The 27,933-nt window shown below is 51.9% G+C and overlaps 1 protein-coding gene across 1 annotated transcript; it reads right to left on the bottom strand.

Moving 5' to 3' along the window:
* Nucleotides 1-2,697: 2,697 nt before the first annotated feature.
* On the bottom strand, nucleotides 2,698-27,836 carry LOC116949482 (uncharacterized). The gene is made up of 5 exons (XM_076072289.1): nucleotides 25,869-27,836; nucleotides 17,574-17,779; nucleotides 10,328-10,465; nucleotides 8,381-8,546; nucleotides 2,698-5,549 (listed from the first exon to the last, which is right to left on the bottom strand). The coding sequence occupies exons 1-5, from the start codon at nucleotides 25,981-25,983 to the stop codon at nucleotides 4,840-4,842; spliced, it is 1,335 nt and encodes a 444-aa protein (XP_075928404.1). The 5' UTR covers nucleotides 25,984-27,836; the 3' UTR covers nucleotides 2,698-4,839.
* Nucleotides 27,837-27,933: the final 97 nt, after the last annotated feature.

Raw genomic sequence — 27,933 nt, 5'->3', positions numbered from 1 at the left:
CAACCACCATCACAACTACCACCACCATCATCACAACTACCACCACCATCATCACAACCACCACCATCATCATCATCATAACTACCACCACCATCATCACAACCACCACCACCATCATCACAACTACCACCACCATCATCACAACTACCACCACCATCATCACAACCACCATCATCACAACTACCACCACCATCATCACAATTACCACAACCACCATCATCATCATCACAACCACCATCATCACAATCACCACCATCACCATCACAACTACCACCACGGTCACAACCACCACCACCATCATCACAACCACCACCATCATCACAATTACCACAACCACCATCATCACCATCATCACAACTACCACCACTTGTTGGCCACTCCACCACCGCACCTCTTATGGAAAGTTTCCTGGCTTGGTTGGGAAGTTGAGATTGTGGTCCGGGATGTGTAGACCTCGTAGACTCAATTCTTTGTTGTGATAACCTGTGCTGTTGCTTGTACTCTGTGTGATGTTGCTTGTACTCTGTGTGATGTTGCTTGTGCTCTGTGTGTTGGTGCTTGTACTTTGTGTGATGTTACTTGTGTTTTGTGTGATGTTGCTTGTGCTCTGTGTGTTGTTGCTTGTGCTCTGTGTGTTGTTGCTTGTGCTCTGTGTGATGTTGCTTGTACTTTGTGTGATGTTGCTTGTACTTTGTGTGATGTTGCTTGTACTTTGTGTGATGTTGCTTGTGCTCTGTGTGTTGGTGCTTGTGCTCTGTGTGATGTTGCTTGTACTTTGTGTGATGTTGCTTGTGCTCTGTGTGTTGGTGCTTGTGCTCTGTGTGTTGTTGCTTGTGCTCTGTGTGTTGTTGCTTGTGCTCTGTGTGATGTTTCTTGTACTCTGTGTGTTGTTGCTTGTGCTCTGTGTGTTGTTGCTTGTGCTCTGTGTGTTGTTGCTTGTGCTCTGTGTGTTGTTGCTTGTGCTCTGTGTGATGTTGCTTGTACTCTGTGTGATGTTGCTTGTACTCTGTGTGTTGTTGCTTGTACTCTGTGTGTTGTTGCTTGTACTTTGTGTGATGTTGCTTGTACTCTGTGTGATGTTGCTTGTGCTCTGTGTGATGTTGCTTGTGCTCTGTGTGTTGTTGCTTGTGCTCTGTGTGTTGGTGCCGTTTTTTAATTAATGTATTCATTTTAGATTTCGCTTGGTAGTAGGTTTCATCGATTACTTGGTACATATGTCTTGGGCTTCTGTCGCGCAGTACGAAGCCAACCGCGTATATGGAATTTGTCCCTCATATATAATTAATTTGCAGCGTTGTGGGATGCTGTTGGCATAAATGACGACGCTATAAAAACGTAAAATATTATTATGGGTATCCCTCGATTTACGAAAGGGATTCGTTCTTCAAAGAACACGCGTAAAACTAAACTTATTTGACCAGGTAAGCCCCACTGAACTCTTTTTCAGAAGCGATCTGGCCACAATTGATAGCTCAACGAAGTGGTTTATCGCGTGGACATTTATAGCAGCCAAATACTCTAAACTCACGTTTCTAAATGTGGAGGGTAAATCCGGAGGACCCGAATAAAAATCCACGCGACCACGTGGAGAACACGCAAACTCCAAATATACAGCAGGCGTCAGGGTCGGGATCGAACCCACGACCTCCTGTGTACCAGGCGAGGTAGTTAACATCTCCTAGCCACCGTGATGATGATGAGCGAGAGAGACACGCAAACTCCAAATATACAGCAGCAGGCGTCAGGGTCGAGATCGAACCCACGACCTCCTGTATACCTGGCGAGGTAGCTAACATCTCGTCAAGTGCTCGTGACGTGCTGAGAAAACAGTGCAGCCGGTGATTCCTTGAGTTTCCATCGCGGAACAGAGAGATGGCGTCATCTTTGCGAGTACGTCACCCAGCAGTCGATTGGTCATGGCTGACAATTACTACATTTATTTCATTCCTGGTTGCATTTCATTCTATCTTTTTTACAGGGGAACTTCGATCATCCGTCTAGATTCAGGTTCACTTCTAACTTTCCCGATGACCCATAGGCCAATGGCTCTTCAACTCACCCAGGCGACTGTGGGGTTACACGCGTGGATGCGTTCATGCGGTAGCCCAGGCATCCATTTTTTTCCCCTCGGGCCAAATCTGGCTCTGAAGGAGGCCTGCGCCTGGCCTAAGCTAAAGGGGCCTCTTTAAATTAATCTTGCGACAATTTGCAAGTGAGACGAAAGGGTAATCTCGAAGCGGCATTGCTCTTTGTGTTGAACATAGTGCCCAGAGTTGACGTGGAGCGCTCTTGCCAATGACATCTTGTGACCTAGCAGCATTTGTTCAATAAGCCTGACACTGCTGATGAGACCCAGCATGTCAACATCGGTCCAGTTAGCTAGCTCGGCAAAATGCTGCCCTAGAATACTGGTGCGTGGAAGGGCCAATTGCATGGCAGGCGGACTAAAACAAATGTTTACGCATATGTGCAGACACGTAATGGACATCTGCTTATATACATTGTAGCATATTACTATATGTACATTACAGTATATTATTTACACAAGTGCCACGGTGAACTCTTTATTGTGGGAAAAGATACATTCCCCGTGCGGCATTAATCCTTGAGTGTGTAGTTGCCTGGAAGACCTAATCATTTGACGTGCACGCACGCACGCTCCGACATCACCAAACGACGGCAACACGAGAGGCGGCGTTGGTTTCCCGCTTTGTACTTTATTAAAAAAAACTACGCCTTCCGCTGCAGCGCTGTTGCGTTTCGTTATCTACAAGTACTGGTGACATTCCAGCGTTTCTGCAAGATTGAGTTGGAGCACTACTTTACCATTCAGTGAACACTCAAACGAACAAACACAAAAAGACACGTACGAAAATGTTGCTGATACTGGAAACTAATCATTAAAGTCGGCACCGACATACCGGGACTAACGGGTAAGGCTGGACAGGAAATAATTTGTACCTAGATCTGGTGACATTCCGGTCTCTAATGCACACGCCATATAAATAATGAAATATCAAATCAAAGTACAGATCAGGTGGGGAAATTCTACGTATAATTTCAACCGTCCATCTCGAAAACAAAAAACTGGGTTCTCAAGTGTAGTTTGTTGATGTGGCTGAGCCTGGTGGCAAATGACTGCAGGTTGGGGAATACAAAATCTAAATGTTTGCATGTAATGCGATCAATAGTGTTGTCAGTGGGATAGGAACAAGTGTCACACCCAAATAGCACGAATCAGAGGTGACTTGAAGAGGACTCTCAAAGGTAGCTCTGTGATATCCACTTCCCGTGGGCTCTTGTCCCTGTATTCCAAATCACGTCGTGTACGTACTTGGGGTATCTCTCTCTCTCTCTTCCTGCACGTTCGCAATGATCTCACCGTAAGTTAGTGGTTGTGGGCACAGTGCCACACACGTCTGCCTCTGTCCCGTGCCCGACCGCCATGGTTTGTTAAAATGAACTCAACGCATTCGTTGCTAACGCTGGCCCCACGCAAGGGACGCATCTGCGGTATACGCGCAAATCCGCACCGCCGATTGGCTACGTGCGGTAGCGAAATAAGTTCAACGCGCGTACGTGCATCATCATCGTCATCATCGTCACTCATCGTCATCATCATCATCGGTGACGTTTCAGGCAATTGCAAAGGTGTCGCTCTGCTAAGAAGGGGAGGGACATTGCATGAACCATCACCGATGACAGCACTCGTGATAACCGAGGTTGTTGCGTTTGTCGATACTTCCCGAGTGCGTATTGTTACTAATCGTGGCAGTGCTATCGAGTTGTTGTGTATCTGTGCTCGTGCCGCCAATACCGACGCAGTACTTTCACAGTTTGTATCGTCTTCCTCTTCTTCTTATTCTACGTCGCGTTTCCTGTCCAACCTCTACACGGCGGTGCAGAGGTTGGACAGGAGACCGCTTCTGGTGTTTGGCGTTGCCAAGTCTTGAGGAGTGCCATTCGCGGTGCTGCAGGACATCTCAGGAGAGGATCCGTGTGGCTCACTTCTCCCGACAAGCACACATTGGTCGGGGTTGTGTAGGACCACCGCCACCCCTCGTGAGTTCACGAGAGAGCTGCATCTGCCGTGACTCCATTCTCTCCAGTACGTTTGGGCTCCGCCACGCGAGACAATTGGAATTGGAGCCCAGACGAGAGCTCCTCACTAGGGGGGTGATTCGTCGCCGGCTCCACGTAAAACAGGGAGGCTTCTTCTGCCGCAGCAAGTCAGGCCTGAAGTGGACTGTGAATCAGAATGCTCGGTGAGCGATGTGAAAATCGATCCGCAGTTGTCTTTACAACGTCGAACAGAAATGGAGCCCCGCAATGAGGAAGGGTAAACTCGAGATTGCGATGGGCGAGGCAGGTGTGGAGTGTGGAGAAGAAGATCGGTTACTGAGACGGTGCATGGAATATGAATGAGCAAACATCACAAGCCCCCCCCCCCCCCACACACATACACACACACAGCAAATCCCCCGTGACTGTAGGGGCAAGTGCTGTTAGCGAGTAGCAACCTGTGATGGCCGGCACGGCCCCACGAGGGGGTGGGTGATCAGCACCACGCCTTTGTCTCGCGCCAGGTACTCAATTGAGGCTGAGTCGACCTAGGAGGGGACCAAGGACCGATTCAGATAATTGTCACTGGTGTTGGCCGTTAGAGGGAATCGAACCCGGGTCGCCAGGTTCGTAGCGCAGCGTAGCGCTAACCGCCACACCGCCGCTCCCCACACCACTGCCCATACACACGGACAAAGATCTCCCGTATCAGACACACACACGGACACACGGACACACACACACGGACGCGCGCACTAAGGCGCCGCGCGTGTCACTTCACGCGCGGCACGAGTGCCACGCGTGCTCTGGCGGAGGCCCGCCGGGGCAGGCCGGGTGGCAGGGCCGCCCCTCGCCGCCGCCGCCACTGGCGGGCGGGCGCGGGCACGCCGCCCACAGCAGCGCCTCGTACAGCTGCCGGCCCTCGTAGCCCGGCACGACGAAGCCCTCGTCGGCCGCGCCGCCGAACAGCGCGGCGTAGCAGCGCCCGTCGTACGCGCGGCCAAATCGGAAATCGACATTCGCCAGCTGCTGCTGATGCTGCTGATGATGATGATGCTGCTGCTGCTGCTGCTGATGATGATGCTGCTGCTGCTGCTGATGATGATGCTGCTGCTGATGTTGGTGCTGCTGCTGCTGCTGCTGCAGATGTTCGCGTTCAAGACGATGCAGAACACGCTGGCGACGCTCCCGCTCGTCCCGCTCCGCGTCCTGCCGCGGAGTCCTCCGAGCGTCGCGACGCATCGCCCCGTACGGCGAGCAGGACTCGGGGCACTCCGGGGCGGCGGCGGCGGCGGTGACGACTGCGGCGGCTCCGGCTCCGTGCAGGGTGTCGACGTGCCGCCGCAGATCGACGCGGCGCTGGAAGGCGCGGCCGCAGTGCGCGCACAGGAAGGGCTGGGCGCCGGCGTGTCGGCGCGCGTGCGTGATGAGGTTGGAGCTCTGGCTGAAGGCCTTGCCGCACACACCGCAGCGGTGCGGCTTCTCCCCTGGGAGGCGACGCACAGGCGGGGGGTCGGGAGGTCAGCGGCCGAGCTGTCGAGCGTGCAGGCGGTGCAACTGCACCGGGGTTTCAGGGAGAGCGAGGAAAATTCACCGCCCGTTCCCCCCCCCCCCCGCACCTGTTTATTTATTCTACCAGGGCCCATACGAACCACGACGATGCCAATGACATCCAGAGACTTGCAGAGTGACCCCTGAGATTCTAAACTAAACTATTTTATTTTACCAGTTAAGGCCCAATGAGCTAAATAGCTCTTTTTTTCAGAAACGACCGGGCCACATTTGATAGCTCAACGAAGTGGCTTATAATCACGTGGACAGTTCTAGCAGCCAAATACTCTAAATGGGTGTCTAAATGTGTAGGGGAAAATGTGTGCATGTCTGTATCACCTGTGTGTATGTGTGTGTCACCTGTGTGTATGTGTGTGTCACCTGTGTATGTGTGTGTCACCTGTGTGTGTGTCTGTGTCACCTGTGTGTATGTTTGTCACCTGTGTGTGTATGTCTGTGTCACCTGTGTGTATGTGTGTGTCACCTGTGTGTATCACCTGTGTATGTCTGTGTCACCTGTGTATGTGTATGTCTCACTTGTGTCTGTCACCTGTGTGTGTGTGTCTGTGTCACCTGTGTGTATGTGTGTGTCACCTGTGTATGTGTGTCTCACCTGTGTGTGTGTCTGTGTCACCTGTGTGTATGTCTGTGTCACCTGTGTGTATGTGTGTGTCACCTGTGTATGTGTGTGTCACCTGTGTGTGTGTATGTCTGTGTCACCTGTGTGTATGTGTGTCACCTGTGTATGTCTGTGTCACCTGTGTGTATGTCTGTGTCACCTGTGTATGTGTGTCTCACCTGTGTGTGTGTCTGTGTCACCTGTGTTCATGTATGTGTCACCTGTGTTCATGTGTGTGTCACCTGTGTGTGTGTCTGTGTCACCTGTGTGTATGTGTGTGTCTCACCTGTGTGTATGTGTGTGTCACCTGTGTTCATGTATGTGTCACCTGTGTTCATGTGTGTGTCACCTGTGTGTGTGTCTGTGTCACCTGTGTGTGTCTGTGTCACCTGTGTGTATGTGTGTGTCACCTGTGTGCATGTGTGTGTCACCTGTGTGTATGTGTGTCACCTGTGTGTATGTGTGTCACCTGTGTGCATGTCTGTGTCACCTGTGTGTGTGTGTGTCACCTGTGTGTGTGTCTGTGTCACCTGTGTATGTCTGTGTCACCTGTGTGTATGTCTGTGTCACCTGTGTGTGTGTGTCTGTGTCACTTGTGTGTGTGTCTCACCTGTGTGTATGTGTGTGTGTCTGTGTCACCTGTGTGTGTTACCTGTGTGTGTGTGTCTGTGTCACCTGTGTGTGTGTGTCTGTGTCACCTGTGTGTGTGTCTCTGTCACCTGTGTGTGTATGTCTGTGTCACCTGTGTTTATGTGTGTGTCACCTGTGTGTATGTATGTGTCACCTGTGTGTGTGTATGTCTGTGTCACCTGTGTGTATGTGTGTCACCTGTGTGTATGTCTGTGTCACCTGTGTGTATGTCTGTGTCACCTGTGTGTATGTGTGTCACCTGTGTATGTCTGTGTCACCTGTGTGTATGTGTGTCACCTGTGTGTGTCTGTGTCACCTGTGTGTATGTCTGTGTCACCTGTGTGTGTCACCTGTGTGTCTGTGTCACCTGTGTGTATGTCTGTGTCACCTGCGTGCATGTGTGTGTCACCTGTGTGTATGTGTGTCACCTGTGTGTATTTGTGTGTCACCTGCGTGTATGTGTGTGTAATCTGTGTGTGTGTCTGTGTCACCTGTGTGTGTGTGTCACCTGTGTGTGTGTCTGTGTCACCTATGTGTGTGTCTGTGTCACCTGTGTGTGTCTGTGTTACCTGTGTATGTCTGTGTCACCTGTGTATGTCTGTGTCACCTGTGTGTATGTCTGTGTCACCTGTGTGCGTGTCTGTGTCACCTGTGTCACCTGTGTGTGTGTCTGTGTCACCTGTGTGTATGTCTGTCACCTGTGTTCATGTCTGTGTCACCTGTGTGTGTATGTCTCACCTGTGTGTATGTGTGTCACCTGTGTTCATGTCTGTGTCACCTGTGTGCATGTGTGTGTAGGCGGGGGTGTGTGTATCTCATCTCTGTGTACAGGTGTGTTGTCTGAATATTATGAAGGTGTCTAGATGTGCATAGATTTGTGTGTGCGTCTCACCTGCATGTATGTGTGTGAAGGTGTGTCTCACCTGTGTGTGAAGGTGTGTCTCACCTGTATGTGTAAAGGTGTGTCTCACCTGTGTGTGTAAAGGTGTGTCTCACCTGTGTGTGTGTGTGTGTGTGTGAAGGTGTGTCTCACCTGTGTGTGTGAAGGTATCTCACCTGTGTTTGTGAAGGTGTCTCACATGTGTGTATGAAGGTGTCTCACCTGTGTGTGTGAATGTGTGTCTCACCTGTGTGTGTGAAGGTATCTCACCTGTGTTTGTGAAGGTGTCTCACATGTGTGTATGAATGTGTCTCACCTGTGTGTATGAACGTGTCTCACCTGTGTGTTTGAACGTGTCTCACCTGTGTGTATGAACGTGTCTCACCTGTGTCTATGAACGTGTCTCACTTGTGTCTATGAACGTGTCTCACCTGTGTGTATGAACGTGTCTCACCCGTGTATATGAACGTGTCTCACCTGTGTGTATGAACGTGTCTCACCTGTGTGTTTGAACGTGTCTCAACTGTGTCTATGAACGTGTCTCACCTGTGTGTATGAACGTGTCTCACCCGTGTGTATGAACGTGTCTCACCTGTGTGTATGAACGTGTCTCACCTGTGTGTTTGAACGTGTCTCACCTGTGTGTATGAACGTGTGCTTCTTCATGTCGGACTTCTGGTGGAAGCGCTTGCCGCAGTAGATGCACGGGAAGGGCCGCGTGTCCGAGTGGATGAGCAGGTGGGTGGAGAGCGTGGACGACCGCTTGAACGTCTTGCTGCAGATCTTGCACACAAAGCTGCGCTCCTGCCACCGTCGGGAGAACGCGAAGTGACCGCACTCAGACCCACCGAGCGTGGGCCCCCCGCATCGACGTTTATTTATTTTGTTCACCAGGTGAAGCCCAGCGAGCTATGAGCTCTGTTTTTTTTTTCCGGAGGCGACCTGGCCCACGCCACGATAGCTCATCGCAGTGGGCTGATATCATCATCGTCGTCGTCGCACGTGGGAATTCATAGGAGCGGCCAAATAATCGAAACGCACGTTGACTTTAAATGTGGAGGGAGGAGCAAAAGCGGAGATCACGGAGCAAAATCCACGCGGCCCGCTTTTAGAGGCACGACCCACATCCCACACCTGCTCATCCGAAAGGTAAATTAACCTTCGTGACCACCCTGAGAATTAAGTTACTTTCATCCGTGGCTTTTACGGTTTGAACGCTCACATTTTCCCAGATGTTTTGACAGCGGGACTTGGGCGCCTCGCTTGCAGTGTGAGATATTTGCATTACACTGACAACGTGTAACGCTTCCCATTGTGTCTCGCCTATAGTGAAAGTTTTGCACGAAAAAAACCACACACACACACGTGTGCCGATGATTATTTTCAGTTGGCGCAACAGTGCGGGAAATGTTGACCGTGACGTGTCACAGGTGTCTGACAGCACCTACTGCCTGCCGCGCTCCCAGCTTCACTCGTTTGAACGCAACTCCTATGTAGGGGAAGAAAGCCAGGTCCCCAGTAACCCGTCACTGCTGCGAAGCTGCGTGGCCGGCACAGTTTCAGAAGGGTCGTCCCCGTCTCACGAAGCATTTGCGTAGAATCGTGATTTTGTATCGCTGGCTTACAATGTTCTCAAGACCCAAGCTCGGCTCGTGACACAGGCAGGGGGTGGAGTTACCCGAGGAGTGGGCGGGGCTACCTGAGTCGTGGGCGGGGGATTACCCGAGTAGTGGGCGTGCCTAGTTGAGTAGTGGGCGGGGTTACCCGAGTAGTGGGTGAGGCTACCTGAGTAGTGGGCGGGGCTACCCGAGTAGTGGGCGGGGCTACCTCAGTAGTGGGCGGGACTACCTGGGTATTGGGCGCAGCCGGTGCCAAAGGGAGTGAGGAGGGCCGCCCAATCGGTGGGTTGAGCGGGCGTGGCTCCGTACAAGCGGTGGCTAGGAGATGTTAACTACCTCGCCTGGTATGCAGGAGGTTGCGGGTTCGACCCTGACACCTGCTTTTTTGTGGTTGTTGTTTGACTTGCATCCCACTGGGATTTTTTGCACACAGCGTTGGTGGTGTACGGTGCTTTTTTCAGGAATATTTTTGCTGTTTTTTCCATGGATTTTCTGTTTGTACAGTCACACATAGTCACTTTAAGATATTTTTCTTGTTCGTGTTTTTGTTTTTTTGTTTGTTGTGGTTGCACCCGATTCAAGAGCCGAATGGCTCACAGGGCTATACCAAAATAAATAAACTGAACTGTATATTTGGAGTTTGCGTGCCTCTCTCCCCGTGGTCGCGTGGATTTTTCTCCAGGTCCTCCGGTTTTTCCCTCCACATTTAGAATCCACATCGTGCGTTTCGAGTATTTGGCTGCTAGAAATGTCCACGTTGTAAGCCACTTCGTTGTCCTGTCATTTGTGGCCAGGTCGCTTCTGAAAAAAAGAGCTCACACAGCTCAGTGGGCCTTGCACCCGGTAAAATAAAATTTAAAAAAAAAATACTGCCAATAGCAAACACGTAACGGCCGGAAAGGGCCATCAGCTCGCCGTGGCTCCCAGCTGGGCCTGCCAGCAACGCGGCGCGTGGCCGCAACTCACTTGCGCGTGGGTGGCCCGATGTCTCTCCAGACTGAGCGCGTGGCCGAACGTCTTGTGGCAGAGGGCGCAGGCGAAGGGGCGCGTGCCGGCGTGGGCGCGCCGGGCGTGCACCTCGAGGCCGTGCGGCGTGGCGAAGCGCTGCGTTCCACACGGGGGCGTTGCAAGGGGAGGCACGCGCACACCAGGGCACGCAGCTCAACGTGACGCTCTGCCGCAACCTCTCCACGGAGGAACACCTCGAGGAGCCCTGCGGCAAGGGGACCCCCGCCCTGGTCAGGCCCGTCCATGGGGTGGGGGGGCAGGGTGGGGGGGGGCTGCGGTGGCACGGGGCAAAGTCAACTGAACTAGAAGTTCTAGATTTGAAGCTTTCGTGACTGCAAGGATTCATACTCTTTGTTTTTTTTCGGTAAAGTCATGTGACTTTACCGAAAAAAAACAAAGAGTATAAACTAGAAGTACAGTGTGCTTTAATAAAATGTTAACACTTACATGGGATTATCTTTTTAATGGAAAATAACGGATAATACCCTGTATGTAGCAAGATAACAAAAAATGCATGTTAATAGCTTCAAAAGTCTCCACTTGTTCGCCAACATTCTCAACACGTCCCTGGAGTCTTCTCCAGGTGGCCTCCAGAGCCCAGAGGCAGCAGCACATTACTTCAGGTTTTGTTGCAAACTCTCAGAAGGGTTAACATGTTTTTGAAGCACCCTGTATTGCATCTGACACGCCTCCGCCCCCCCCACCCCCCCCCCCAAAGCGCGGGGCCCAGGACAGCCGCCTCAATTGGCCGTACCCCAGGGACGACTCTGCCCCTGGTGGCAGTTGTCCCTGCGGCGCACAAGGTGAACGCAGCACCGGCCAGCAAGTGGGCATTAGTCTTGCAGTAGTGCACGACTTTGTTTTGCCGTGTGGCTACCCCATGAAGTAATTTACCTCCGGCGGTCTCAATTCGATCCGCGACCATGGCCAACATGGGCCAACATGGGCCAACATGGGCCAACATGGGCCAACATGGGCCAACATGAGCCAACATGGGCCAACATGGACCAACATGGGCCAACATGGGCCAACATGAGCCAACATGGGCCAACATGGGCCAACATGGGCCAACATGAGCCAACATGGGCCAACATGGGCCAACATGGGCCAACATGGGCCAACATGAGCCAACATGGGCCAACATGGGCCAACATGAGCCAACATGGGCCAACATGAGCCAACATGAGCCAACAATGGGCCAACATGGACCAACATGGGCCAACATGGGCCAACATGGGCCAACATGGGCCAACATGGGCCAACATGAGCCAACATGGGCCAACAATGGGCCAACATGGGCCAACATGGGCCAACATGGACCAACATGGGCCAACATGAGCCAACATGAGCCAACAATGGGCCAACATGGGCCAACATGGGCCAACATGGGCCAACATGGACCAACATGGGCCAACATGAGCCAACATGAGCCAACAATGGGCCAACATGGGCCAACATGGGCCAACATTGGCCAACATGAGCCAACATGAGCCAACATGAGCCAACATGGGCCAACATGGGTCAACATGGGCCAACATGGGCCAACATGAGTGGCGAGCGATGTCTGAGGCGGTCCTTCACCAACCCCGGCGCTTATCCGTGAAGTCTTTACGAGGAAACCCCGAGGACTGTCACAGCAACAGATGTATTCTTACACCCTTCTTAGAGCAATGGCTTTATGTAGGCTGAAAATCATTATTGTCACTCTTAGCACCATGTCAAATGATTTATGCTTTGATTTTGCAGCGACACCCTGAATATAACTGTCGTAATGGGATTGCATCTCTCTTATTTAGTTTATTTAAACTTAATACTGGACTCGCACACTGCGCCCGAGATGCACTGCTATCATGTTGTCTTGCGGGGTGCATTTTTTGCAAGGATGCTTACCTAGTACATCGACTTCCAAACAACTTTTATTCAAATTGTCACGGCTCATTAAGAAAGACACAGGATGGAAACCAAGAAGAACAGTACAGTATGTGAGTATAACAAATCAAATGTCATTCCTTCATAGTTCGAGAGATCTGAGATTGACCCGTAGCTAGAGGTTTGCTCGGCGTGGCTTCGTGAATAATTTGAAGGTTGACATAATGGGCAGCCGTGAACAGACGCTACACGAGCAGCTTCCCGTAAGACAATGGACAGAAGGCAGACAGACCCGAACGCGGTTACTGGCTACAATCACGCACTATGCGCGTAGTTTTTTTAGTCATTCGTCTGTGATGTTTCACTTCCCCCCCCCCCCCGGCTGGAAGATAACACGGGCTCGGCTTGTTCGTGCGCGCCCGCTGGAAACGCGCGTCAATGTGGTTCACGTAAATCTGAAGAAGAAAAAAATCCTCAGCTGTTGCACACACACAAAAAAACTGCGATGACACTTGGCCGATTGTGAACGTGCATTGATTGACGCCTCGGTGTCGGTCTCGTGCGGTCGGCCGGGGACCACGGGGCGAGGAACACTCGGGGGAGGAGCTCCTCAGCACGATTTCACTTCCTCTTCACAGCCCGGCGCCTGGACCCTGCAACCTGGGCACTCGATAGCTAACCACGCCGCCACGTCTCAGACACTTATTTGTTCGTACCCACTATCGGCCCGCATGGACGCTACCATCCTTCCGTTCGTCCCTCTGTTCATGCTTCCATCCAGCCTGACTCCCACCGCCATCCAAGCCCAGAAGAATTCCCTCGTCAAAACACTACACCATAGGGCCCGTTGCATCTCCGACCAGCACTACCTAGCCAGTGAGCTTGAGCACGTGCGCCAGGCTCTCAGGAGGAATGGATATTCTGACCGCACAATCCGCAAAGCTGCATCCCCAACCATTGGTAGAGAACCATCTGAGGACCCAATCAATACCAATCACGCTGCCATACATAGCAGGGGTCACCAAAAGGATTGCCAAAATCTTGAACAAACACAAGATCCAAGTTCGGTTCAATACAGTACACAAAATCCGTGATTTGATCCCATCGCTGAAGGATGTGATTCCGGAGTTGTGTCTGCGGCAGCAGTAACATCGGTGAAACGAAGCGACGTGTCTCAGACCGGGTTCGCGAACACAAAGCGGATTTGAAACACGGTAGAACCAACACCCCGGCGGTGGCGGATCATTGTTCCAACGCTGTGGGCACACGTGACATTGATAACACGTGACATTGTTTTCTCCGAGACCGAGGTGCTCTGCAAACCCTCGGGCAATCATCAGAGATTTGTTCATGAAGCCATCCAGATATTCAAACACAGACAAAACTTTAATCGAGAAGATGGATTGAGATTGATAAACCACGGCACGTTTTAACTGCTGTGATTTTCATTCACCCACCCGTGCTGTTTTCTAAAAAATACGCGTTTACTAATTCAAGACTCAATATTTAAATCTCATGGACATGATAATTTCTCCAGCCCCCACCCGTCCCTGCACAAGACAAACACTCCCCCCTGTCCCCCCCCCCCCCCCGTGAACTCCTCTAACCACGACTCTACAAACACTCCCCCCTGTCCCCCCCCCCCCCTGTGAACTCCTCTAGCCACGACTCTACAAACACTCCCCCCTGTCCCCCCCCCCCCCCCGTGAACTCCTCTAGCCACGACTCTACAAACACTCCCCCTGTCCCCCCGTGAACTCCTGCAGCCAAGACTCTACAAACACTCCCCCTGTCCCCCCCCCCCCCCGTGAACTCCTTTAGCCACGACTCTACAAACACTCCCCCTGTCCCCCCGTGAACTCCTCTAGCCACGACGCTACAAACACTCTCCCTGTCCCCCCCCCCCGTGAACTCCTGCAGCCACGGCTCTACAAACACTCCCCCTGTCCCCCCCCCCCGTGAACTCCTCTAACCACGACTCTACAAACACTCCCCCTGTCCCCCCCCCCCCCCCGTGAACTCCTCTAGCCACGACTCTACAAACACTCCCCCTGTCCCTCGTGAACTCCTCTAGCCACGACTCTACAAACACTCCCCCTGCCCCCCCCCCCGTGAACTCCTCTAGCCACGACTCTACAAACACTCCCCCTGTCCCCCCCCCCCGTGAACTCCTCTAGCCACGACTCTACAAACACTCCCCCTGTCCCCCCGTGCACTCCTCTAGCCACGACTCTACAAACACTCCCCCTGTCCCCCCCCCCCCCGTGAACTCCTCTAGCCACGACTCTACAAACACTCCCCCTGTCCCCCCGTGAACTCCTCTAGCCACGACTCTACAAACACTCCCCCTGTCCCCCCCCCCCCGTGAACTCCTCTAGCCACGACTCTACAAACACTCCCCCTGTCCCCCCGTGAACTCCTGCAGCCAAGACTCTACAAACACTCCCCCTGTCCCCCCCCCCCCGTGAACTCCTCTAGCCACGACTCTACAAACACTCCCCCTGTCCCCCCGTGCACTCCTCTAGCCACGACTCTACAAACACTCCCCCTGTCCCCCCCCCCGTGAACTCCTCTAGCCACGACTCTACAAACACTCCCCCTGTCCCCCCGTGAACTCCTCTAGCCACGACGCTACAAACACTCTCCCTGTCCCCCCCCCCCCCGTGAACTCCTGCAGCCACGGCTCTACAAACACTCCCCCTGTCCCCCCCCCCCGTGAACTCCTCTAACCACGACTCTACAAACACTCCCCCTGTCCCCCCCCCCCGTGAACTCCTCTAGCCACGACTCTACAAACACTCCCCCTGTCCCTCGTGAACTCCTCTAGCCACGACTCTACAAACACTCCCCCTGCCCCCCCCCCCCCGTGAACTCCTGCAGCCACGACTCTACAAACACTCCCCCTCTCTCTCCCCCCGTGAACTCCTCTAGCCACGACTCTACAAACACTCCCCCTGTCCCCCTGTGAACTCCTCTAGCCACGACTCTACAAACACTCCCCCTGTCCCCCCCCCCCCCCGTGAACTCCTCTAGCCACGACTCTACAAACACTCCCCCTGTGAACTCCTCTAGCCACGACTCTACAAACACTCCCGCCTGTCCCCCCGTGAACTCCTCTAGCCACGACTCTACAAACACTCCCCATGTCCCTCGTGAACTCCTCTAGCCACGACTCTACAAACACTCCCCCCTGTCCCCCCCCCCCCGTGAACTCCTCTAGCCACGACTCTACAAACACTCCCCCCTGTCCCCCGTGAACTCCTGCAGCCACGACTCTACAAACACTCCCCCTTATCCCCCCGGGAACTCCTCTAGCCACGACTCTACAAACACTCCCCCTGTCCCTCGTGAACTCCTCTAGCCACGACTCTACAAACACTCCCCCTGTCCCTCGTGAACTCCTCTAGCCACGACTCTACAAACACTCCCCCCTGTCCCCCGTGAACTCCTGCAGCCACGACTCTACAAACACTCCCCCTTGTCCCCTCGGGAACTCCTCTAGCCACGACTCTACAAACACTCCCCCTGCCCCCCCCCCCCCCGTGAACTCCTGCAGCCACGACTCTACAAACCCCTCCCCCCCCCCCTCCCGTGTCTATATAAAGCCACAACAGCAGATCATTATTTCTCACCTGATGACGGACGCTTGTGTTGCGGCCGAAACGTCGTGTTCTTTTATAAACAATTTCTATCTACGTGACTTTACCGAAAGAGCCAGAGAGTACAATGCATTCTCCATTGGTGTCCTGAAGGAAATGTTTATTTGTTTTCTTTGATGGTCATTAGGTACTGTTGAAAACTCCACATTTCACTGACAGGGGCCACAGTTGACTTCTTTAACAAAAAATAGTTTTATTCTTCTGCCTCTGAAAAGTCATGAGCTGAGTCGACTCCCAACTCGAGATTTTAATTCACAATCTTCAACTCATGAGCTAAGCACTCTGATCATTTGTATTGCAGTGGTACTACGTAGTGTGATGCTCCGTCTCCCTGTATCCCCTGGTGTGTCTGTGTTAATTCCTTCTACTTAAGGTCTGTATATATCTATCTGCGGTTATGTGTTTCCCTCTACCTGATGATGATTGCTTGTGTTGCATTCGAAACGTCGTATATTATGTAAATTTTTTTTAATTATTTCTACGTGACTTTACCGAAAAAAACAAAGATCAGATTATACATTTTTGTAAGACTTTTTTTACTTGATTAATTATTACTTTAAAAGCTATGACACCAACGCACAGAAGCTCTTGTTGTGAATGATATCAGAATGTCTGATGCCTCATAGCATTCGTAATTTCCTGCAGAAGTTCCGATGCAACTTCTCTATTTCAAACCTTGCACTGGGATCAATGGTGCAGTCAAGAGTCTATGTGGGTCAGTGACACGGACATTATTTTCACACCCGGAAGACCACATCCAGTATAACTTCTCGCTGTGGCTATAGCCGTAGTCACGTGCCACCTACTCAATTCTACCAGCGGTCTGGAAGATATTCAGTAAGATATTGAGCCCTGGGTATCGTCATTGTACACAGTATATCCAGCCACAAATATCAGAGTAAGGTAAATGTTTCCATGCTCAAATGAGGACTGGGCAGTGGTCTTCTCCATTACTTGTCCAGTTATCAGTGGTGGAAATTCCACATTATTTAGGACACCAATGGCACAATTAGAATATATAAAAATCATTTCCCACCCTCCGGCCAGCGAGCCAGCCAAACTTTTTTTTCATCAATACAACACTTTTTGGATACTGTACTGCGTGGTGAAATTTTTGAAAAGTGGTGCTCATTTTTTGTTTTTACCCCAGAGGAATGATCGAAGGCTTCGCCACACCGTGTAGATCGCAGAGGTTGTCTGACCATACTTTACCAGGCTGTTTATTCATGAGTTGCAATGTGGGGAAGGGAGCGTAGACTTGTCAGCAATGGAATTTGCTGTACTGCCCACAGTTATGAAGATGCTGATGATGATGGTAATAATGCCAGCAGATGATGTGTCGAACCCTGGCTAGGATTTATCCTCGTAGGCTTAAATTTGGGAGTGATATTCACTGCCAACCAAGCTGTAGCCACGGTGACCACGCTGCGCATGTATCTATGCACCTTGAACTTATTACGCACCGTACGTAGCCAACCGTCTTACTCGGAGGTGCGTGGAGAAGACGACAAACTAAACACAAAAAGTAGGTCTAGAAAAATGAGTTTTCAATCCACAAGATTTAAAAGCGCATAGCTCTAGTGGCGTCCTAATATCGGAAGGAAGAACGTTCCAGACGGCCGCAGAGGCGCAACGGCGAATGATCGGGCAGTTCGCGGCAGTGGAAGTCGGCGTACCTTCTGGCATCGTAGACACGTGTAGGTGTGGCCGGCGCCTTCTGGAGCACCGGGGTTGCTTGGCGGGATCTCGGCTGGTGGCCCCGGCTCGTGCCCCAGTGGTGGAGGAGAGCCCCAACCGACCAAGCCTCCCGCTGGGCTCGGGTGTGGCTCCTGGGTCACGCGGTCAGCGTTCAGTTGCTCTTCTTCCACGACGAGCTGCAGCTCTGACGTTGGCGAGAGGGGCCAAGGGTTATGGAGCGTCAAGAAGGTCAGTGCTGTGCTTCGTTTCATCCGGAGCAGTCTGGAACGCTCGACCAGTCACTGTTATTCACGTGCCACGTCCATCTTGGCTCTTGTCTTATGTCTAGTGTTGGCATATTTACAAACGTTTAAAGGAACATACGGGGAAAACCCCCCAAAATAAGATTATTATTGATAGTGCTACAAGGTGTGCCTATCCATAATATTATGGGGGGGGGGGAACCCACCACATATTCAACAACACGACTTAAAACAACGAAACAGATGACGTTTCGGGCAGTGGCCCTTCTCCATAACACATGGGAGGGCCATTGCCCAGAATCTCGCCTATTGTAAAGTTTTTTTATTTTGAGAGTGTAATTGACAAATGTTTAAAATATATGTTATTTGTGCTTGTGCAACACTGCCAAAGCCGTATCCCCAAACAATTAGCATAACAGTACTGGATTGTAACGGATAGGCGTGCCCTGTACTCTGGTGGTAGTGCCTTACGCCGATAACCCCTACTGCCCCAAGGCAGCCTAACCACCGTTCACGAACGTATCGAGTGAGAAATCAAGCCCCGATTATTATCATCGTCAACCATGATCAATCCACTGCCCGAATGTAGAAGCCTTGCCAGAGCCATTGTATCTCTCTTTGCGATCCTCCGACGTGAAACACCGAGTCACAGCGCTCACACCCGAGCGCGTCTGCATCGCCGCGCTTTCAAACGCGCTCCTGCGGCCGTCTGGAACGCTCTTCCTTCCGATATTAGGAAGCCACTGTAGCTACGCACTGTTAAATCGTCTGGCTTGAAACCCCGTATCTTTGAGAACTGCTTCTTTGTGTTCTGGTTTGTTGTCGTTCCCCCCGCACCTCGGATTAGCACGCTTGGCTAGGTACAGCGCGAAAGAAGTTCAACGTGTACATGCATGCGTACACATCATCGCTCCTTCTCCACGGAGGACGCCCTATCGGGCGCGTTTCTCTCCTTTGGGTGCGTACTCGGTGGCAATGCTCGCAACGCCACGCTGGCGACGGAACCCCGGCCCACGTCTGTCGTCGACCTTACTTTATAACAGTGGACACGTTGCGTGGTTCTACCGCGGTGTTCATCATCTTCTTCTCGAAACGTATTCGACCGCTAAGGTAGTGGTGAGCGTTGCCTCTTCGTCGCGTATGCTCCGGCAATTTTCAGACACGTGTTGCAAATTACATTTGATACACGCCGATGGTTGAATAGTTGAGTGTTCCTAGGCGAACGTGAAGGGGTTAATGCCACGCGCTTTTATGTATTCTCGTGTTCGGTACACGGTAGTAAAAAAACAACAACAAAGAGCTACGGTGGAGCGGTGGCGCAGTGGTTAGCGCGCATCGCACCCATGAGATCAGAGGAGACCTGGGTTGGTCGAAATTCCCGGCCACGGCTATCATCAATGGCGCTACCATTGACCTGCGGCGTGGTGAAGTATGTTAAAACAACCCGACACGGCGTGGGAGGGGCCTTCTATTCATCCCGCAGCGGATTGATACGCCTATGCAAATTTGCTGTCACTTTACGCTGTCGAGGGTTATCGGTGTGACCCAGAGGGGGCAGGTTCCTTCCCGGAGGTCTACACCGCTGGCTCCCGAGTCCCAGGCCACAGACGTTGACACACGGTTACAACCAAACCCACGGCACCGCCGTCGTCAGCGAACCAAGCAATTGTGGCACTCTACACCGGTAGAAGTGACGCCAACTCCGCTGAGGGTCGTTGGTTAGGACCTATCCGCCGTCCGAGTGCTGCTGTAATGATATAATTGATTGTGCGTGAATGCATTCATGTAGCCGACATGCGAGGCGGCCTCGCACTGACCACTTGAAAGCTCGACGAAGCGGGTTATCATCACGTGGACAATTCGAGCAGCCAAATACTCCAAACGCACGATTCTCAATATGGAACTGAAACATCCGGAGGACCCGAGACATACAGCAGCAGGGCGTCGGGGTCGAACGCCACGGCCTCCTGTATACCGGGCGAGGTAGTTAACATCTCCTAGCCATCGCGGGGAGTCCGCGTGACTGACAGGGCGTTGGGCAGCCTTTATCCAGCAGTGGATCAGCAGGGGGCTGCAGGTGGCTAAAGTAAAGCTGTTAACTGTCAACAACAGTAGCCGTCTGTGTCGCCGTACTTTTCTCTATTCCGTCTCCGCCACAAAGACGTCATGGAATATCTCAGCAATTGTCAGCTGAATACATTCATTGTTCACGTGGTCGATTCCAAAGGCCGTTGGGCTTCTGGACAAGATTTGCCGGAGGCCAATAGCCCCTGGCTCACGTCACAAGCAGCCGCGGCAGGCTTTATATGCTCTTAAGGGCCATTGGCCGAAACGTCTATATTTTTATGTTGAGGCCAACGTGGTGTTGATGAGTTTATAGATTTTTGTTTGTGTTTGCGCTGCTAATGTAGCAGCAGCAGCAGCATCACCATCACCAGATACATATTATAGAATATAGTGTACAGCACGCATACATAATGTACTATATAAAAAAAGTATGTGTTTATATATATTGTGCAGTACCAGGGATGTAGCGATAGCTGATAAATATATCGATTATTTTACTCGGTTCGTTTGTCCATCCTGTATTGGTCTCGTCGGTGCAGTTTTAACTCCGCTTAGTTAAAATTAATCAAACATTAGCACTGTATCTAATATTAGTACTGTTTCTAACATTAGCAATGTATTGTAGCACTGTATTTGCACATAATTTACATCTACAGGTGATTGTTATTACACGCGCTAAGTGATTATTAAACACGTCTGGTGCTCTTTACGAATGTTCATTAACCGATTAATCGATGCATCGTTCGTTACATCCGTTGCACAATATAAAGATACATCGTGCAACAATCTTAAATCGTCTAAACATAATCATATGTACGTATGGCATACATGTTGTGTGCAGTATACATATACTGTGGGGAGCGGTGGCGTATTGGTTAGTGCGCTGCGCTACAACGCGAATTCTATTCCCGCTCACAACCAAATAGCAGTGGCGAATATCTGAACCGGTGCCTGGGCCCCCCTAGATCGACTCAGCCTTAAATGAGTACCCGGCGCGGCGTGTCAACGTCAGCACCGGGGAGACAAAGGCGGCCGGGTGTGGTTCTGGGCACGTCACTCCCTCGCGTGCCGTGCCAGGCCTTCGAAGGATGCTCGCTAACAGCGCTTGCCCCAACAGTCTGTTGAGGCCACACGGGGGATCTTTGCCTTTCTTATTATATATACTGGGTGGACGCGGGGTCTCTACTGCTCTTCGCGTAACACGTGTTCACGTGTGCGTGCACTGTGTGTGTGTGCCGTGCAATGCCTCTTCTTGGCATACCAAAGGTATCATCGTAACACGAACTACCACCTTCTTACGAATTCATCGGGCTCAGCTGGTCAGATAATTCGAATTTAAACTAAACAACCCCCCCCCCCCCACCTTTAAACACAACATCATCGTGTTAAATAATAACACGAGAAGCGAAATTCGTAATTTCAGCCCGGCCAAGTATATATATACACACACACGTATGTACTCTATGTGAAATGTACATTCACGATATTGTAACAAAGACAGAGATTCCCCCCCATTCAGCCCTGAACAGAATGTTGGGGCAAGTGCCGTTAACGGGCACCTCTTTCAGTGGCGGGTGGCCGCCACCACGCCCGGCCACCTTTGTCTCCCCCGGTGCTGATGTTCACACACCAGCCAGCGTACGAGGTATTCATTTAAGTCGACCGATGGGGAAGGCACCAGGACCGGTTCAAATATTCGCCACTGCCATTCGTCGTGAGTCGGGAATCGAACTCTGTTCGCTGGGTTCGCAGCGCAGTCGGGATCACCACACACACGCGAATGCAGTCACAACAGTACTACAGTACTATATATATACCCACACAAAGACGAAGATCCCTTAAGCAGACTGATGGGGCACGTGCTGTTAGCGAGCGCCTATGAAGGCCAGCACGGGGTGGGTGGCCAGCACCACGCCCGGCCGCCTTTGTCTCCCCAATTGCAATGTTTACACACCACACCGGGTACTAATTTGATGCTTAGTCGACCTAGGGGAGGCCCAGGACCGGTTCAGATAATCGTCACTGGGTCGCCGGGTTCGTAGCACAGCGCGATAAACGTTGCACTAGCGCTCCCCACTCTACACAAAGACAAACACACACACACAAGCACACCAACATACGCATGTCAATAAGGGGAATATTTTCTCGTACGTTCAAAATTACACAAATATGCGCTGCTACAATTAAAAGCAAAGACACCAGAATGATGCGTAACTATTTTTCTCATTTGCCAAGAGACGTAACTAAACACTGCCGCAACTAATCTTGATTTGAAGTTTTCGTGACTGCAGGGATCCACACTCTCTGGTTCTTTCGGTAAAGTCACGTAGGTAGAAAAAATAATAATAAAAGAACACGACGTTTCGGTCGCAACACAAGCGTCCGTCATCAGGTGAGAAATAATGATCTGCTGTTGTGGCTTTATATAGGCACGGGGGGGGGGGGGGGGGAGGGAGGGAAGGGTTTGTAGAGTCGTGGCTGCAGGAGTTCACGGGGGGACAAGGGTGAGGGTTTGTGGCGTGCAGGGACGGGTGGGGACTGGAACAATTAACATGTCAATGAGCTTAAATTAGTAAACGAAAACAGAACGGGTGGGTGAGTGAAAATCACAGCAGTTAAAACTTGACGTGGTTGATCACGTCCTTCCAATGATTGCTCAATCATTGGAAGGACGTGGGGGAGCGGTAGTGTAGTGGTTAGCGCGCGACGCTACGAACCCGGTTACCCAAGTTCGAATCCCACGCACGGCCATCAACAGCGATGCTTATCTGAAACGGTCGTTGGCCAGCCCCTAGGTCGACTAGGTCTTAAATGAGTACCTAGCGTGATGAGTAAACATCGCTACTGGGGAGACGAATGCGGTGGGGCGTGGTGCTGGCCAACCACCCCAACGCGTGCCGTGCCGACCTTCATAGGTGCTAGCTAACAGCACTTGCCCCAACATTCTGCCAAGGCTACACGGGGGATCTTTGACTTGTCCTCCACGTAGGCTTCCTGATTTTCGTGACTGAGCCCATGAACTACTAAAGCAGATGTCTCGATGCTACTCAGTGCCGTTGTACACTATAACCAAAATCTAGAAATCAAATTGTTTAAAGACTACTTTAGCGACTGGTTTACTTGTCTCACACCAGTGCTATTACTTCTATTAGTATTGCAATGCAATAATGGCACTGACCAGCGTGGTGAAGTATGGTCGAAGGACCCCAATGTTTAGTTTGCCGGCCACATGTCCCTTCTAGCGACGATGCGTCCTACTTCAAGTCCACCGCTTTCTTTTGTCTTGACAGCCGCCGACGCAGCGACTCTAACTTGCACGTGCTCTCCAATCGGGGTGTTCCTCTTCCTCTCGAGCGTCAATCTCTCTCCCCGCTTCTCCCCGCACTTGTTCATTCCCTTGGTCGGCAATGGTGCGCGGTCGTTATTGTTGTTGTTGTTGAGTCACTGCGATACCCGCCAGAAGAATTGAGCGGCATGTACCGTATGTATGTTGAACTTCTGTCGCTCCGCTACATAGCCAAGCGTGTTCATCGGGTGTGCGGGGGAAGGACAACAAACGAAACACAAAAAGCAGTTTTCAAGAAATGAGTTTGTCGATCTAGATGATGATTTAAGAGTGCACAGCTCCAGTGGCTTCCTAATATCGGAAGGGAAGAGCGTTCCAGACGGCCGCATCTGAAAGCACGGCGATGGCGAGCTGCTAAAAAAGTCGCCGCCGCTGTGAGGATGACGACCGCGGTTGGCGGGATGATGATTCATGCTCCGTGACCAGATCGCCAAGATCAACTTCTCCCCCGTGTCGCTGATGCCAACCAACTCCGCACCAATTGACTTCGTGGCAATTCGCTGTCCAAGCGGACGACGACGATGTTGATGTTTGAGCATTCGGGTGAAGAGTTCACGCATCGTGTGTACACGGCGGATTCTTTTGTCAGTCCACCTCCGTGCGGGTAGCGGAGATTATTCGAGCATATTGGCTGCGACACTTTTCCACGCGACGATTTGTGGCCAGGTCGCTTCTGAAAAATAAGTTAAAAGCTCAGTGGGCTTTAACTGGTCAAATAAAATCAAATAGTTTCGGGTTTTTTTTAGCGATTTGTGTACATTTCCCCTACTTTGCACCGGCTATAGCGTTTTTGTATCGTTTGTTGTAACTTCCTGACCCGACCCTACTGGGCATCTGTGAAAAAAAGAGCTTTATAGCTCATCGGATTCCTACAGTATGACGATTCTGATTCTGGTTATTTGACCGCACTTCGTTACGCTCGTGCGTGCGGGTTGGTGAAGGCCGCTTGCAATGCCCCATCAAGCACGGCGAGGGTCTCGGCGATGGTCGAACCAACTCGGGGTCCCCTCCTCACCCATTCCGACCTCACATCGCTCTCGCCCACATCGCGCGCGAATGTGAGGTCGGAAGTTGCAGCGGGTGAGCGAGCGAGTGAACTCACGTGAACTCAGCCAGGGAGTGAACTCACGTGAACTCAGCCAAGGAGTGAACTCACAGTGCGGTCAGTGAGTGTGAGAAATCACAGCGTGGGAACTGACTGCCGGTGAACTCACTGCGGGTGAACTCACAGTGGGTGAACTCACAGTGGGTGAACTCACAGTGGGTGAACTCACAGTGGGTGAACTCAGAGCGGGTGAACTCACAGTGGGTGAACTCACAGTGGGTGAACTCAAAGTCGGTGAACTTAGAGAGCGGGTGAACTCACTGCGGGTGAACTCACTGCGGGTGAACTCACTGCGGGTGAACTCACAGTGGGTGAACTCACAGTGGGTGAACTCACAGTGGGTGAACTCAGAGCGGGTGAACTCACAGTGGGTGAACTCAGAGCGGGTGAACTCACTGCGGGTGAACTCAGAGCGGGTGAACTCACTGCGGGTGAACTCACTGCGGGTGAACTCACAGTGGGTGAACTCACAGTGGGTGAACTCAGAGCGGGTGAACTCACAGTGGGTGAACTCAGAGCGGGTGAACTCACTGCGGGTGAACTCACTGCGGGTGAACTCACTGCGGGTGAATTCACAGTGGGTGAACTCAGAGAGCGGGTGAACTAACAGTGGGTGGACTCACTGCGGGTGAACTCACAGTGGGTGAACTCACAGTGGGTGGACTCACAGTGGGTGAACTCAGAGAGCGGGTGGAGACAGAGAGGGGGTGAACTGACTGCGGGTGAACTCAGAGAGCGGGTGAAGACAGAGAGCGGGTGAACTCAGAGCGGGTTAACTCACAGTGGGTGAACTCACAGTGGGTGAACTCACTGCGGGTAAACTCAGAGCGGGTTAACTCACAGTGGGTGAACTCAGAGCGGGTGAACTCACTGCGGGTGAACTCACACTGGGTGAACTCACTGCGGGTGAACTCACAGTGGGTGAACTCACAGCAGGTGAACTCACAGTGGGTGAACTCAAAGAGCGGGTGAAGACAGAGAGCGGGTGAACTCAGAGAGCGGGTGAACTCACAGCGGGTGAACTCACAGCGGGTGAACTCAAAGTGGGTGAACTTAGAGAGCGGGTGAAGACAAAGAGGGGGTGAACTCACAGCGGGTGAACTCACAATGGGTGGACTCACAGTGGGTGAACTCACAGCGGGTGAACTCACAGCGGGTGAACTCAAAGTAGGTGAACTTAGAGAGCGGGTGAAGACAAAGAGGGGGTGAACTCACAGCGGGTGAACTCACAGTGGGTGAACTCACAGTGGGTGAACTCACAGCGGGTGAACTCACAGTGGGTGAACTCACAGCGGGTGAACTCACAGCGGTTGAACTCACAGTGGGTGAACTCACAGCAGGTGAACTCACAGCAGGTGAACTCACAGCGGGTGAACTCACAGTGGGTGGACTCACAGTGGGTGAACTCACAGCGGGTGAACTCACAGCGGGTGAACTCACAGCGGGTGAACTCACTGCGGGTGAACTCAGAGGGCGGGTGAGCGAGTGAGCGCACCAGAGCGCGTGAACTCACCAGAGCAGATGTCCAGCATGTTCTGCAGCGCGCGCCCGCCGCTGTCGTGGCCGAGAGCGCGCGGCGCGTGGAAGCTCCGCGCCCTGCGCGCCTTGACGAGGAACGCGCGCGGCATCGCAGACCCCACACCGCTCCCAGTAGAGACCTTCTACTGTAGTATCACTACTACTACTGTAGTATCACTACTACTACTGTAGTATCACTACTACTACTGTAGTATCAATACTACTACTACTACTGTAGTATCACTACTACTACTACTGCAGTATCACTACTACTACTGTAGTATCAATATTATTACTGCAGTTCCACTACTACTACTACTGTAGTATCAATACTACTACTGTAGTATCACTACTACTACTACTGCAGTACCACTACTACTACTGCAATAGTACTACCGCAGGGCCACGACTACTACACCCCCTTGTGTGTGTGCGCACTGTCAGCCTATACCGACTTTATAGGCCGTATCCACCACCAGGCTATAGACTGTATAGACTGTATGTATACACCACCAGGCTATAGGCTGACTATATATAAACTATGTGTACCCCACGAGGCTGCAGGCTGTATAGACTGTCTGCATACACCGCGATGCGAACGACTGTATACAATCTACCGTCGATGTATACACGAGGCTGTATGTGGTGTACAACCACAAGACTCATCACTAGTTAACACTTGATCATGATACCACGAGCTGCTGCTGCTGCTGGCTGGCTATCTTAGACAGTACCACACGCAGGGCAACGGGGGGCGAGAACGACCTTCACTCGACTATAGGAGGCGGCACTGGAGGAAGGAGGCTGTAGGATTCTGCGTAGGCGAAGGAGGCTATAGGATTCTGCGTAGGCGAAGAAGGAGGCTATAGGATTCTGCGTAGGCAAAGGAGGCTATAGGATTCTGCATAGGCGAAGGAGGCTATAGGATTCTGCGTAGGCGAAGGAGGCTATAGGATTCTGCGTAGGCAAAGGAGGCTATAGGAGTCTGCGTAGGCAAAGAAGGCTATAGGATTCTGCGTAGGCAAAGAAGGCTGTAGGATTCTGCGTAGGCAAAGGAGGCTATAGGATTCTGCGTTGGCGAAGGAGGCTGTAGGATTCTGCGTAGGCGAAGGAGGAGGCTATAGGATTCTGCGTAGGCGAAGGAGGCTATAGGATTCTGCGTAGGCGAAGGAGGAGGCTATAGGATTCTGCGTAGGCGAAGGAGGCTATAGGATTCTGCGTAGGCAAAGGAGGCTATAGGATTCTGCGTAGGCGAGAGTTACGCTCCAGATAGCCGATCAGCGCTGATCATCCGATCGCAATGCCCCTTGCAGCGCGACGCGAACAACACCATTGACAATATAAAGCATCAGGTAGTAACGAAGCGGCTCTAACAGCAACAAACCCAGATCCCTGTCTTCACTTCACACACGCGCGCGTTATTTCTCAGCACGTCCCGTCGCGATGGGACATCCAGCACACGCTACTCGTTATCACGTAATAACATTCGATGTTTGACTGGCCGTGCCAAATGAAACTATATATATATTGTTTTCTCCAGTTTAATCGCCGCCGCTATCGCGTATCTAACTTTAAATATCGTAATCTGCAATACGCCGATGGGGTTGAGCGGACGGCGAACTCGATACGCATTTCGCTCGCTGGTCGCTCTATCGCGAGAGCTCTCCTTGAAAGCTTCCTCGAAACCTCTCCCGAGATGACGACAAATTCGCTTTGCCAGCCAACTGCTGCCCACCCCGGATGGTCTGACTGGCGCAACGCTCGCGAACTCTCTTACCATATATACAATGCGTGCGCGTGCGTGCGCGTGCGCGCGAGTACAGCGCGCGCACGCACGTGTGTGTGTGTGGAGTGCGTGTGTGTGTGTAGTGTGTGTGTGGAGTGTGTGTGTGGAGTGTGTGTGTGTAGTGTGTGTGTGAGTGCAGCGTGTGTGTGGAGTGCGCGTGTGAGTGCAGCGTGTGTGTAGTGTGTGTGTGTGAGTGCAGCGTGTGTAGTGTGTGTGTGTGCACGTGTGTGTGCAGCACGTGTGTGTGCGTGTGTGTGCAGCGCGTGTGTGTATG

This window comes from Petromyzon marinus, chromosome 37 (assembly GCF_048934315.1).
Source record: "Petromyzon marinus isolate PM22_M1 ecotype Great Lakes invasive population chromosome 37, UKy_Petmar_22M1.pri1.0, whole genome shotgun sequence".
NCBI classification, from domain to species: Eukaryota; Metazoa; Chordata; class Hyperoartia; order Petromyzontiformes; family Petromyzontidae; genus Petromyzon; species Petromyzon marinus.
This window is presented reverse-complemented; position numbering and strand designations above follow the sequence as displayed.